The 15,361-nt window shown below is 35.6% G+C and overlaps 1 protein-coding gene across 3 annotated transcripts in view; it reads right to left on the bottom strand.

The window, feature by feature from the left end:
• NKAIN2 (sodium/potassium transporting ATPase interacting 2) overlaps positions 1-15,361 on the bottom strand; it is a 1,036,186-nt gene that overhangs the window by 152,832 nt on the left and 867,993 nt on the right. For 2 of the 3 annotated variants that reach the window (XR_004029344.1, XM_003255653.4), the window contains exon 4: positions 14,626-14,826. The exons of the other annotated variant lie outside the window; for it this stretch is intronic. Coding sequence is in view for 1 of the 2 variants with exons in the window: in XM_003255653.4 (XP_003255701.1) it covers positions 14,626-14,826 (201 nt within the window). In the remaining variant the exon portion in view is untranslated. The remainder of the gene's footprint in view (positions 1-14,625; positions 14,827-15,361) is intronic. 3 annotated transcript variants of the gene reach the window in all.

The raw sequence follows: 15,361 nt of genomic DNA, 5'->3' as shown, positions 1-15,361 counted from the left end.
AACAATATAGATGAACTTAGAGGATATCATGCTTAATGAGACAAGCCCATCACAGAAGGACAGATACTACATGATTCCACTTACACGAGTTATCTAAAGTAGTCAGACTCACAGAAGCAGAGAGTAGGATGGTGGGTGCCAGAAGCTTGGGGAAGGGAGAAAATAAGGAGTTGCTGTTCAATGAGTGTGTATTTTCAGCCATGCAAGATGTAAATTTCTGGAGATCTGCTTTACAACAATGTGCATACAGTCAGCAGCAGTGTCTTGGACACTTAAAAATTTGTTGAGAGGGTGGATTTCAGGTCATGTGTTTTTTACAACAATTAAAAATACCAAATGAGATAGAGAGTATTGTTATGCCTATTACAGATGAGGAAACTGAGGCTTAGAGAAGATGCCTAACCTTTGTCTCTGTATCTTTTACATACAGTTTCAATAATCTGAGATGTTGAATCCTCCTCTTTGTCAAGCCATTTTTTAACTTTATTTAATATCAGTTATATCTACTCCTTTCTCTTATTCCACACAGCCTCATCGTCAAAGGCTTACTACTTTATTCCAGAGAGCCCCAAAGAATATTTGGTACACTATAAATACTCATGAACGATCAATCTAACTGACTTTTCTTTTTATGAAAAATAAAGATGCTCTGACTAAAGTTCCTCTTTTGTTCTTTGGAATGAAAGATATTTCTCTTATTTCTTCCAAAGTTTTGACCACACAGAGTTAAAAGCACTGTCCAAAAGTCATAGAGACTTGACTGATGGACAAAGATTCCGAAGCAGACACAATTTAGCAAAATCCAGTCTGAGAACTTTTTCAGTAAGTTCCTTTTAATGTTAGAAGGGTGAAAGAGATGGCAACAATTCCCACATTGGACACTCCTGTAAGACAACTTTGGCAAGAATTTATTTCATGCCCAATATTCTTACAAATCATCCCCTTGATGATGACAGTGAAGGCAACCTTGCTTCCTGGCTCACAAGATTTGATTTCCTCTGTTATCTGGAGGCATTGTTGCAGACTTATAATTCTTTCATCTCACTTCTCTGAGTCCTAGAGCAATATCTGAAAGTACTATGAAAGGTAATTTTCTCCCCAGACTAAAAATCTAGTAAGTGGTAGAAGACTTAAGAATGGCATTCTAGTTCACTTCATAAATATTTAGAACAGTTTCTTCTTTTTTGTTTTTCAAAATGGGCTCATTGACAGGAAAAAAATCAAAATATTGTATAGTTCTTGGTGGCCAATCTAATATTAAAGCTAACTGCCCCATTCTGTACTTAGAATGACCTCAATTTGTAACTAACTGGATTGCCTCCAGAGTCATCTATAATTTAATTATATTTATCCCAGCTCACCTAGAACTGAAAATGAAATGGTGATTTTGGTTTGTGAGGCCAGAATCAATAGCCATTAAGAGAATGAAGAGATTTTTAAATCCAAGAAAAAACCAAGTACCTAAAATATGCCTTGCATCAGCTTCTATATACTCAGAGAGTGCGGGGATGGTGAAATTTTTATCATGAGGCTCTATATAGCTTTTATGCCTGGAAAGAAATGGATTAAGGCAAAAACAGATTGTTGATCAGAATAAGAGCTAAAGGTTCAGATTTCAGAGTATTTTGAACTTGTGTGGCACATTTAGAGAGGCAGACAGATCCTAAGGAAGGACAGAAATAGAGGAAAGCTATAGATGAGAAGAAAATCCTGTGTAAGCCAAGTGTATGAGTTTCTCTAACCATGTCATTGGCATCATGTAAATGCCAGACATCATTTTATATACAGCTTAGATGTAGCAGATGTTGGCATTTAAGTATAGTTTGCTATGAGAGAAAATTGTCCTTGAATGGAAAAGGAAGTTTACTGGCAGAGAAAAATAATTTTCTCAGTTAACGTTATAACCTCAATAATAGAATTGTTTTCAACCAGAGGTTGTGGGGTGGGAAAGGAGGAGAGATATAATGATACCTCAATTCCAATCTAAAAAAGAGAGAAAATCAGCTTCAGTTTAAATTGTGATGTGTGGGTTGTATACATAGAACCTTCTCCTCCCTCTCTTCTCAAACCTTTAGGCTTCATGTTAAATGGAACAAATCACATCCTTCGTGGTTCTGCTCTGTTTGGTACAGCTGCTTGCTGCAGGTGGTGCCCTAAAAATATATTGTTTGTTTATTTTGCAATATAGCAGTCTGCAGAGTGGTACCTAAAAGTGCAACTGCTCCCTTCTCTTTCTATTGATGAACCAAATGATGAAAGACTAAGACCCCTACCAAACCTAGCGTGAAAAGGCCCAAATAACAGGCACAGGTAGTGCTTGAGGCTCAGCTTCTGATAAGTTCCATTCTCTTTGGATTCATGAAGCAAAGCTGATGGGCAGACTATTTGTCATCAGAGCTTCCAACTGGGTGTCAGTGAAGCAAAGCCAGGCAACAAACCGCCTTTCTTGAGAGAATTATTGTTCTTCTCTGGAGATTAACATCTGTAAGCATATGGGATATAAAAGAAAAAATCTATTATGCAACACACACACACACACACACACACAGCAAAGATTAATCTCAGGTAAACATTCTTGCAGATATATTTAATAGTGCTTTCAGCGATTCTTAATTTATAACTTAAAGGATCAAATAATTTTTCCAGACCCACGCTCATGGCACTCAGATTTAATCTCACTTATGGTTGTTGAACACATCACAATAATTTGTATGTGAAGATTTCTATAAACTATGTTTAAAATAATGCTATACAAAATCATATTTTATTAATATTATTCTATACTTTTCTCATTGAATGAATCTTTTAAAAACACTCTTCAAAATTCCAATGTTTATATGAACTGATCTGTACAGAGGGAAGAGTGATGATAATGAGTCATGCCAATCAACCTTTGGCAAGGCATTGTTTACCATAAAAATGTTACCTAAAATCAACAAGATTCTGGAGAATAGGTTTTATAATCGAATGGATGAGTAACAACAGTGATTTTCTAGAAACATTTGGAAAAATATTGGCTTCTAGCAATCAAGTAACTAACATTTCTCTAAAATTTAGTTACATAGTAATGCATTTGGATTATTTTGGGGTTTGTGCAAAAATAATCTTGGTTTTTGCCATTACTTTCAAATGGCAAAACTGCGATTACTTTTGCACCAACCTATATGGGAGGAGATAGAAAACAGAGTGAAGATGACATCATGATTTCAGTCTTCAGAAATGGGGATGATGATATTTATCCTGACAGTGATGGAGAGGAGGACAGAAAGGGGAAGACTTGAGACGGGGAGCAGTACGCTCAATGTCAGGCTTGTCAGGCAGAGGGAAACAGATAAATGGAAGGTGGTGAGGTGGATAGAAAAAGTTGAAAAATAAATGTAATGCCAGTTTAAATGTGAGAAATGGAGGTGGAGAGAATGATTAGATTCTGAAAGAATGTAGGGAATCTTTTAATGAAAGAGGAGAATTTAAGAAGTCAGAAAGAGGGAAGAAGAAAAACATATGTAAGCTAGCTTCCTTTTAAGAATAGTAATATGTATTTACTGACTGCAGACTAGGCTATACCTGGTCAGAGCTCCAGATATGCCAGCCTTAGTAGAGGTCCCTACCCTGAATGTTCTCCTACCTATAATACTCCTTCCCCAAATATCCACATGGTCCAGTCCTCACTGCAGTCAGATTTTAGCTCTAAAGTCACCTATCCAGAATGGCCTTCCCTGGCCATTCTCTGATGGCTCTTTTTTACCTTATCCTATTTTATTCATCAGCAGAGCAGCTACCCTACTGAACATACTATAGATATTCATTTGCCTCTCCTCACAAGAATTTAAGTTGCCTGACAGCAAAGACTTTGACTCACCCCTGTATGTACAGTGCTTCATACCAATGCAGGGCAGAGGCACTCAGTGAATATCTGTTGAGTGACTGAATGAATGAAAACCTGTTTCTAACTCCAAGCAGTTGAACAGTATGGAAGAATACAATGCCATTGGTTATGCCAAATCCAGACTCTAATGAAGTTTCTGCCTGTATTCCAAGACAGCAACTATGATCCATTACTCCATATACTATCCTGGTGATAAGTTGTCATGTGCACCCTATTATATTGCCACAATATATTGCCCAGAAGAAAAATCCATACTACTGCTGGGATGTGGGGCTTCTAAATCTGCCCAGATAAATGATCAGAGCAACTTTTAAGCTTTTAAGGCCACAAGTTTGAACCAAAGAAAATGTGAGTACAACATGGCTATGTCATATCAATTCAGATCCCAGTCACAATTAAAGGACAATAAAGATGTGGCCAAACACATTTTGTCATCTATTTTGGTGACTTCTTTACTATATTTTTATTATCAAGCTTCCTTTGACAACCTGCCTCTAATTTTTAAATTGTAAGCAACACAGATGTTTCTGTTTGCGAAAAAAGACATTGCTGAAAGAAATACGTGAACAATTATTGAATCACTGACATGGAAGTTTTCTGTACCTCACAGTATAATTGCAGGAAAAATTGTTTTTATGCTAACATATGGTATGGTAGCACTAAATCAACCTAAACATGGCATTAAACTAAGAAGATGGCATGAAATTAGAATGTGTATGAGTTGAAAAACTAAGACATTAAAAAATAAAATAGAACCTACTATTATTCTCCAATGAAGAAATCAATTAAGTTATGGAACAGGGGGTAGGGAAAGTAAAGATGAATTGCTAGAAGACACTAGTTCATGAGAGGAAAAAGGAATAGTCTCTATTTATAACGCTGTTGATGATAAGCTAATCAAACTTAGGAGGTAGAGCTATTGGAAATCAATAAAGGAGAATAGAATAACTCATAAATTTCAGGATATAAGAGGAGATAAAGAAACTCAAAATATCCTTGAAGACAGGACACTCTACTTCAGTCCATGATTCTAGAGCCATATTTGCAATTAGCACTAACCAAAATAATCACGTGACAAATAACTGCCTCCTTGAGTATAATAAAGTGTAATATTATGAATTAAGTTAGAAGATTACACGTAGTAAACATATGTATATAAAAAGTTATGGCCTTGACTCTCAGGGCCACTGCTTGATAGGAGTTTAACAAAATGAACGGCAGTCGGGACAAGTGTCAGAGAGAAACAAATGGCAGTCAGGACAGAAGCAGCCACGATGCCATGAGGAGAGGAAAAGGCAAGAGAATAATAAGAACTAGGAATCAGATATCTTGTTATATAGAAAAATGTGTGGTTTGGGAACAGTAGAGTTTTCGATCCTATTTATAAGATTGGTAAAAGCAAAAGGTAGAGAAGGAATGTCACCAATGGCTCCTTTTTTTACTGTGTAAAAATTATTTAGCTTAAATGTGTTTGCCCATATTTTAAATTCTTTTTCCCTCAAGTATGACATACTGAACAATAAATTATCCCTCATCTTATAGCTGTCATCTTTACATCCTTCCTTTGAGAATTCCTTGCTCTTATTTGAAAACACTAACATATCCTACTATTATTGTCCTATCACCATGTTTAGAAGTTCTCATGAAGAGGAAATTGCCATCCAAGATACATTTTTAAGAAATTTCTATCATAATAATTGATCACGACTGGAAAAACATCCTAAAAGACAACAATATTATATACAATATTGTGAAGAAGGATGCTGACCTTTATTCAAGGCCAAAAACTTGTAATGTTTTTCAAAAAATGCTGTATTTTAATATATCTTCATATACTTTACTTATTTCTGAAATAACTTATAATTTACTTCACTTACTTCTTCCCGAAAGAATTTTGTGATTATAAAATCAAATATAAAAATGGGATCATACATTGTTTATTGCACAACACTGTGTGCAAACAATTTCAACTTTCAAATCTCACATTACTAAGAAAACACAATTATTGGTGATTCTTTTGCAACATATAATCCTTACTACTATCTTAAATGTGTTGGCATTTTTATTCCCTGATGTTTCCAAACATTTCCTTAGAATGTGATATGCTTAGAAGTTAAGCAAGTGCTTCAAACAGTACACAGAGAAAAATACATTGCATCCTGATAATAATGGTTGATATGGTATAAAATTTGCTCCTGTGTAGGGTAGTGGTGAACTACACTAAATATTATTACACTAGCTTTAAGAATCACAGTTCTATCTGGGGAGTAAGTAAATTTAGTAGGATTTAGTTTATTTTTGTATGTCACTGTGAGTTGGCTTGAAAAGGTAATAGTATTCTCAATGAGCAGTGGGAGAAACTGAGCTAAAGAGAAAATAAACAACATTACCTTTATTGTTTTCAAGGCAATTTCTTAAACATTATCTCATTTAGTTCATAATTACAAAACAGCTTATTATACAACTGGGTATAAGATTTAAGGATTGTTACTCCCAGACTGTGAATATTTTACCTTATATTTCTAAATTTGCATATAGGGAATACCTGAGAATATTAAAAGCAAAAAAAAATCTTAAACGTAATCTGACTTTAGAGGCTGTTTAAGTTCTTGCACTTTGCTCACAGAACCACTCACCAATTTACAGGTGCACTTTTCAGTAATAAAATGAAATAAAATTTAGAACATGATAGTTGTTTAGTGTTGATTTTAACCAAAACTTGATTGACATTACAATCAAGGTGTTACACTCTGAAGAGGATAATATTCAAATGAATTTATTATTATTTAGAGGAATAGAGAATAGAATGGAAAGTTAAACTTGTGCCCACTTCAGAAGTAACAACAACTTACTTCTTACTATTCAGTAATAATAATATTTCTTACTATTCAGGGATAGATCCAGTCAAGCCTCTGAAATTAGTTTGTAGGACTTTGCTTATTTATACATGCTTTGCAACTCCGAACTGTGCCAAGAAATGTCCTTTCCCTATTCTACTTACCACCTTCATTCTCCTATTTCAGTAACATTGCCATAGGGAAAACTCTCTATTTACATTGGTATTTGGTTCTTCTTCCCATATTTTTGTGACTATTTGTATAAACTATTCTGAGGTTACAGAAAAAAAACCACATTTATTTTGTTTACTGGATTACTGTCTTTTGACAACCAGGTTTGTGTTTCTGAGTACACAGGAGAACTAGAGTTGGAGTAGTAGGCATAATAACTGAAGCCATGTAACAAAGCTGTTGAACCACCATGGGAACTGGGAAAGAAGCCCAGGGCTAGTCATTCTGTCTATTTTCTATTGCAGGCACAAGACAGTTTTGTCCTAAGAAGAAAACTGTTGTAGAGTCTTTTATACTGGACTAGGAAGAATCTGAAGACTTAGTTTTCAATTCCAGACCTACACCAACTCACAATTTACTGAGAAGTATAGTACACACAGTATAGATACACAGATTCATTATTTGATAAAAGGCTAGTTATGTGAAAGGCTTGACTCTGCAGTCTCGGAAGGGAGATGACTCTCAGTGCCCAAAAAGGAGTCGATGGAGCAATCAGAGCGGTGATGCCTTTCTGGTATTAGAGAATCATCTTTCCTCACTAGACACCAGGTGTTTCTGAGCAATTTAGGATGTAGAAGAATCAGTAGTGAAGAGAAAGGGAAGGCACTAATATTTCTGATGAAAAATTTGAAAAGTGTATTATGTAGTCCCTACATCAAGCCTAAGGAAAGCAACCTTCCATGAGTAGGTCATATCATGGTAATCCTTTAAACAACTGAATAGGAAATTCCTATTCTTAGCCAGTATAGAGAACTACTGACTTACGGTACTGCCCCCTTCTGCTCCCATATATTTGGAAAGAATTAAACACTTGAAAACAAGTGTTTTACATTTGGAATTGTACATTTGGAATTGATGCTTGATATTTTTAAACATTATTTAAATGCCTACCTTGTTGAAGATCAGCTGACCATTATATGTGGATTTATTTCTGGACTCTATTCTGTTCCTTTGGTATGTATGTTTGTCTTTATGCCAATACCATACTGTTTCAATTACTGCAGCTTTTTTAATATTTTGAAATCAGGAAGTGTGATACTTCTAGCTTTGTTCTTTCACAAGACTGTTTTGATTATTCTGGGGTTTTGTGGTTCCATATGAATTATAGGATATTTTTCTATTTCTATAGAAATGATATTCAGATTTTTAATAGACATTGTATTGAATCTGTAGATTTCTTTGGGTAGTATGGACTAGAATAATTGGCTGCAAAAGGTCTGTTTATTCTGGCACATTATCAATACTAATAGATGTTAAAGGGACCTACTACATTATTCTTTTAAATAAATCCAATGAAATTTGAATACCACTGTGATTTGAAATTCACCTTCTTTTATTTAAAGATACATGTACACATTCTTGTTTAAAGATCATACATTTTATGTAATTTCTTCTCTTTTTGAACTCCACTGCTTCCATAGAATATTGTGCTAATGTTTTTTAACTTGAAATTTTTATATTGATCATTCTATCACACTTCTCTGCAGAAAATATGTATGTATATATATATAAATTTGTATATATGTCAAATTAAATATGTATAAACTTAAATTTGATTTTTCCCATGTCCATAAGGCATTGTGTTGAAAATGTATTCTTATTTATCAACACAATTAATTGTTTTATAAAATTGATCAAAACAACATTGTTTATTATAAATATTGATTAAAACTACTAGGTGTAAAATAAAATTTTATTTGATATGAATTTCTTTTTTTTCTTTTTCTTTCTTTTTTTTTTTTTTTTTTTTGAGACAGAGTCTTGCTCTCTCGCCCAGGCTGGAGTGAAATGGTACAATCTCAGATCACTGCAACCTCCGCCTCCCAGGTTCAAGCAATTCTCCTGCCTCAGCCTCCCGAGTAGCTGGGATTACATGCATCTGCCACCACGTCCAGCTAATTTTTGTACTTTTAGTAGAGATGGAGTTTCAGCATGTTGGCCAGGCTGCTTTCAAACTCCTGACCTCAAGTGATCCACCCTCCTCGGCCTCCCAAAGTGCTGGGATTATAGGCAGGCGTGAGCCACCAAGCATTAGCACTAGAATGAGACGGAATTAAGGACGATTCAATTTCTATGTTTTTTTCTCCTTAAGGTTTAAGGGTTGAAAAATATTGTTCTCTAAATAGAGAATCATTGAAGGCTTTTCATTATAATGATGCCACTCAACTCCAGCAACTTTTTGCATGCCACAATTTATATAATTATCTATAACAAAATTTATTTCAAATAGTCTACCAACTGACAAATCTGTTAGGTCTTCCTTCAATTTTAATGAAAGCAAAGAATTGAAAATTGCCCAATTTGCAACAGTAGTTTCTGGGAAGTATACCAAAAATACTACCAAGACATAACAAACAATTATTAATTATATTCCTACTTCTTTCTCCTATAGTCACCTAGTTCAAACTGGTGTATACCATAACAGTTTGGGAAATACTGAAATGTTATTTAATTTCAATATATGTTTTTTGACATAATATTTTCTATCCGTTTAAGAAGTCATGTGTTTTGGGTATATTTTTTGTCAAATTGTCAAGTTGCAGATCTGGCTAATTTAGTTTTTGAAAAATGGCAAAATATGTAACTTTTTTTTTTGAGACGGAGTCTTGCTCTGTAGCCCAGGTTGGAGTGCAGTGGTATGATCTCGGCTCAATGCAACCTCCACCTCCCAGTTTCAAGTGATTCTCCTGCCTTAGCCTCCTGAGTAGCTGGGATTACAGGTGTGCACCACCACGCCTGGCTATTTTTTTTTTTTTTTTTTGTATTTTTAGTAGAGATTGGTTTCACCATGTTGATCAGGCTGGTCTCAAACTCCTGACCTCGTGATCCATTGGCCTCGGCCTCCCAAAGTGCTGGGATTATAGGTGTGAGCCACCACGCCTGGCCAAAATCTATAACTTTTAAATGATGAAATCATTTTCTACTGTGAATCAGTTCAAATCAAACTATTTTTTCCTTTAAAAGTCTGTTTTAATTTTTTAATTCAAATAAATGTAACAAAGGATATTCCCATGGCCATGGCAACCACAGCACTTCTGACTGCAGAGTAGCTAGGTTTCAGCTCATACCATTGCCCACTCATCCCTTCTAAACTACACAAGTTCACAACTTAGATTTAACATGTAAACATGAATGGTAATATCCTAGGTATTCTGACATGGAAGTCAGAATTCAAATCTTAATAATAAAATCTTTGTGAATGTTTCCAGATTAAAAGAGGCATCGAACAGCAACATGCACAATAAGGCCAGTCTCATGCATACAACATACACATCAGCTACATCCAAAGAAACACCCATGTGCCATTCCCAACGCAACCTCAAGTCCACTTGGATAAAGAGTTTCAAAGTTTGGAAAATTTCTTCACTAACGGTATCCTCAGTAAGTCTTAGCCAGACAAATGGCAAACATAAATTATTAACAACATAACTAAACACATCTGTGACTTTATTGACCCCAATGTATGTATTTTATCTACATTTTTTTCCTCAATCTGTTGAAAAATAATTTTTACCATTTCATGCACGCTACAAAGTAGAGAGTTTTCTGAATAGGGAATAGATATAACTCAAGGAGAAACTGACATTAAACTATTTTTAGCTATGAACCAGGTACCAGGTATTAGAAACTTTTCTAACATCATCCGTGGCTTCCCTGCTCATTTGTACACTGTTTCTAAGCCAACACTAATGGCTGTGGGAAAACAGGAAGCTTACATATATATATATATATATGTTTCCTCTTAAATTGTTTTAAAAAATTATTCTTTCTGCACATTTGTCTGTAAAACACACTCCCTTTTCATTGTTTTTATCACAGGAAGTAAAGTGGGATATGTGCATAATAAATGTGAGGCACATCCCTCTTCATTCCCCTCACCTGTGGCAGACATAGCTAATCAATCATGGCATCCTTTGCTGCTCAAGAACCCTGAATTTTTAGACTCCGGGAATCCATTATCCACCAGCTGCTGCTGGCATTCAGGTTGAAGACTATTTCCCAACCTTGGTATAAGAGCATGTTCATTGTCCCTATTTATTAGCTAAAATATCTTAGGAAGAGCTTTTAACCTATTCTGCTGCCCTCAGAGGACTGTTACACAATCAAAAGATTTAATTCATGTGAACGTATTTTATAATCCATGCTGTTCCAATCACACATTGTTTGAAGGGATCCGATCAATTGTTTTGTAATGTGAACAATAATATCTCCCCAGTTGATCTCCTCCTTGGCTCTCCCCACATACATTTATTTTATCTATTTTGAAAATGTGGATTTTTTTAGTTTTTGGTTTTATTAAAACTGTGCACACCTGTATTCCTTTTGAATGTGCTATCTGATGCTAACTAGAAGAAAAGATGGCTGGAGAAGGAGAAAGCTCAAAATATCACACCTGGCTCATCATTATGGTGTTCTGGCAGTTTTTTCTGCACTGCTGGAAGCTGTGTGATTAATAGCCCCTCGTCCCAATTATACGGATATTATACTTGTCTTCCTTTGGCTGTAGATTGGAGATATCTTATGTATGTGTGATGCAAATGTGGGTTTTGTGAATGCTAATTTCAAAATCAGCCAGGAGTTGATTGGCAGAAAACCGAACAACAGGGTGACCGGCTTGCCAGGGTTCAGGAATCCGTGAAAGAAAGGCTGAATGAGGGTGGAGAAAAAGAGCTGGAGAGATTTGGAGTTACTCAAGAGCAGTGGCTGAGAAAGCAGCAGTTTATGAAAGCAGATCTAAGCCAGATATCCTGGCAGGGAGGGCAGTTTCAAAGACTTGGATGAAAACAGTGAGAAGAGTGAGAGTTCAGCTGACTTTACAAAACTACATGGAGCTAAGAAGCCAAGATTATGCCTTAAACTGCATAAGCCGTATTCTTTGTCTACCACATCCCCCAAATGTGCCTGTTTGCACCTGGTTTGTGCTCTGGGGAACCTTGCTGTATATTTGACTGTGACATCCTCAAGGTCAGAGGTCCTGACACCTTTGCTTCTCTAGATGCCAGAAGGAGACAAGCACTCAGGAAGTTTCCACTAGACTGATTTAATGGAACATTTGATTGTCAAGGAGATGATCTGGGTAACACAAAAGGGGAGAGTCAGAGATTTAAGACACTATTTCATCAATTAATCATTACATCAGTGATCAGAATGAAGATAGGAAATTTTGTTTGCAGAGCAAGTTGTTAAAGATAAGCCTTTTTGGTTTGCATTATAAAACTCGAGTTCAAATTTGCTAAGTTTTCTGTATAGCAGACGCATTTAACCCAAGCCTGGCTAGATAATAGCAAGCTCAAAAGTAGAAAATGTGTTGAAACTTCTCCAAGTAATGCCTTGGCTGTGCAGTTGCTAACTCCGGTGTTCCACAGTCAACATTGCAAAAGTAGTGCACCCCTGGAAAGAACAGGTGGAAAAGGTAGAGGTGAAGATGTCACATCCTAGGATGGTTTACTCAAACTATTCCTTCACTCCACTGAGGGGAATGCAGACAGGAGAAACAAGAGCCAGTAGAATGAAATATTGGTCACATCTGTTCTTAGGGATAACCCATCCATCTTCTTTGCACTCTAGCCACCTTGCTGTTACAAATGGTTTTTACTTAAGGAAAATTATTTTTTCTTTGGGTATGTATGTCAACTTCAACATATGCCGCCATGTCCAAATGTATTTTTTTAGCACATTCCCTATGTGTCAGCATTTTATGTAGCATTTAATAAATCTGTGAATCTAGTTTACACACACATACACACATAAACTAATTCAAATAACTCTATAAATAGTCATATACGAATATCCATGCACACAAACTGTATCTTCACTTCATCCTTAAAACATAGGTGGAAATTTTCCAAAATTTTGTGGGTACAGTAAAGATAGACAGTTCTACAGAAGGAATATTTTGTTTAAAACCTCCTTTTAATACATATATAAAGACATTTTATCTGACCTCAAATCACAGAAATATTTCACTTTTCTCATGTGATAATGATTACTTGATTTAAATGGATTTTAAAGAATGAAATGGCTACTTCCATCCTATCAAATCTAATTTATTTTTACTTCAGGATAAGCAAAATAAGCACTTTTAGATTTAAAACTATTACAGAAGAGCTTGTTAATTGGAAGGAGTGTCTATGGTTGAACATATTCAAGGGATATTACTTAGTGTTTTAGCAAAGAACATAATTCAAATGTTCTGGACACCATTTATGCTGATTTCCAGATAAACAGCCCTTCCTCTTTCCTGTCCATTCTGTGATTGGGTGGGACTGTGTGACCAATTCTGCACAATAAACTGTGAACAATGGGCCTTCCTCCCAAGCAGAAGCATGTGTGTGCCTATGTAGACCCTCCACAGCTATTATTGCTCTCTGGCACAGCAACCCATGATGATGGAGATACTGGCTACTCAACTAGCCTTGTTTCCTTACTGACAGTGATCAGTGGAGCCTCCTGCTGACACACAAGAAGAAACCTTTATGGCTTTTATTTACAGAGAATTTGGAAGTGTTTACTAACATAGCATACTTAGCTTCCTTAGTCTATCACAACACACACAGACACACACACACACAAACACACACATTCCATTAAAAATATAACAAGGATATATTAGTTGTATCATCTAACACCCACACACTCATAGTTTTTTTTTTAATTCCAGAAGAATTTTATGTTTCTCTGACTTGTATGCCACTCTACCCAGAAACTATTATTTATTGTTATCCAAGAACTGTGAGTCAATATCATTTCCAAAATAATTAACTAAAGAGGTAAAAAGCAGATTCTACTTGCATCATTTGTTGCTAACAATTTTAATACTATGCACATCAATTGCACATCCGCGTAGAATCTAAGAAAAATATATGCAGTTCTGCATTTAAGATCTGTAATGAATAAGTGGATTCATGTGTCATAAAGGTGCCTTAATTTTATAAATCTCATGATATTATGCAGTTGGCCTTATTGAGAAAGAGGTGTTTTGATTTATCTCTTTGTCATAGTAATACAATGTTAAATAGTGTATTTTATATAAAATAGGCATATGTTGTACACATATGTTATTTGTAAGTCCTACTGCCTCCTGGTAGAAGGAGGGTTTTCTTATTGTCACAGTACTATGAAAAATGGGGGCATGAATGTCTTAGAATCTATAGAAAATGTGATTTTTTTCTGGAAAAAAAGTGGGAGATTAAAGGTGATGGATGGTGCCTGGGAGAAATCTAGGAAGGAAGAAGGAGATAGGGCAAATGAAAAAGAGAAATCCCAGGGGTAGCAGCACAGCCAAAAGAAGCACTAAAAGAGAAAACAATTATTGAAATCTTATAATTTTGAGTATTGTAGAACGTCATGAAAAAAATCTCTGATCATCCCTTCAGAATCCTTGGAAAAGTCTACCAAAAGTCAAATAATCACATCTTGACTGATTGGATTTCCTATGAAAAATGCTGATAATAACAAAGGGTATTTACTAATTGCTGAAGAAAATCAGCACACTAAGTCCAGAGGATGGTTTGGTTTAACCTGACAATTTCCTGTTAAAAGTCGCATTAATGAGGAAAAAGCAAAAAAGGCCACACTTTACCCACAGATTCCATTTGTGTGCACTGAGTTTGCACAGAAATAAAACAACCCCAGAGGCACTAGAAGGAGCGGTTGGCTGTCAACACTTACTGCGAGGACAATCTGGAGGGAACTATGAGCCACTTCTATGTACTGGTACTCCAGCAAACACCCTGAGACCGTGATGTAGCGATGGTCTTCTGGGGCCCAGTCTGGGGCGGGTGTCACTGACGTCACCGTACATCCTGGTCCATTCTCCATCCACCAAGATCGGTGCATTGATATATTAAAAGTCAGGATAAGGTCTGTTTCCTGCAAGAAGGCAATTTATAAGGATGAGAATTACTTTATAAATGTTAGTCAGCTTACTTGGGACTAACTTGCTTTGACTTTCCCATTTGGAAATGTGGGTTTGTTTTGAGCCAGGAAACCAAGACATGAGTATGTGCCTCACTTGGATACTCAATTCAGAACTGACTTGTTGGTAATAATGGAGACACAATGGGAACACAGCTATCATTATCTAAAAGAATGAAGAATACCATGGCCCCAAGAAAGACAATCTTTTCTTTCCTAATACTAATTTCTTAAGAGGAATTAACAATTATATAAATTTTCATATAAAATATTTATAATATATTGGATGGTATCTTTAATTGACTTTTCTTCCATAATTTCAAGAATACTGGCAGAGAATTATGCTGGATTTAACAGACATCTGAGCCATCTTTAGCTCCTCTTTCTAATACAGTAACTATATTAGTTTGCTAGGGCTGCCAGAACAAAGTACCACAAATAGGGTGGCTTAAGAAGAAACTTATTTTCTCACAGTTCTAGAGGCCAAAAT

This window comes from Nomascus leucogenys, chromosome 3 (assembly GCF_006542625.1).
Source record: "Nomascus leucogenys isolate Asia chromosome 3, Asia_NLE_v1, whole genome shotgun sequence".
Classification (NCBI taxonomy): Eukaryota; Metazoa; Chordata; class Mammalia; order Primates; family Hylobatidae; genus Nomascus; species Nomascus leucogenys.
This window is presented reverse-complemented; position numbering and strand designations above follow the sequence as displayed.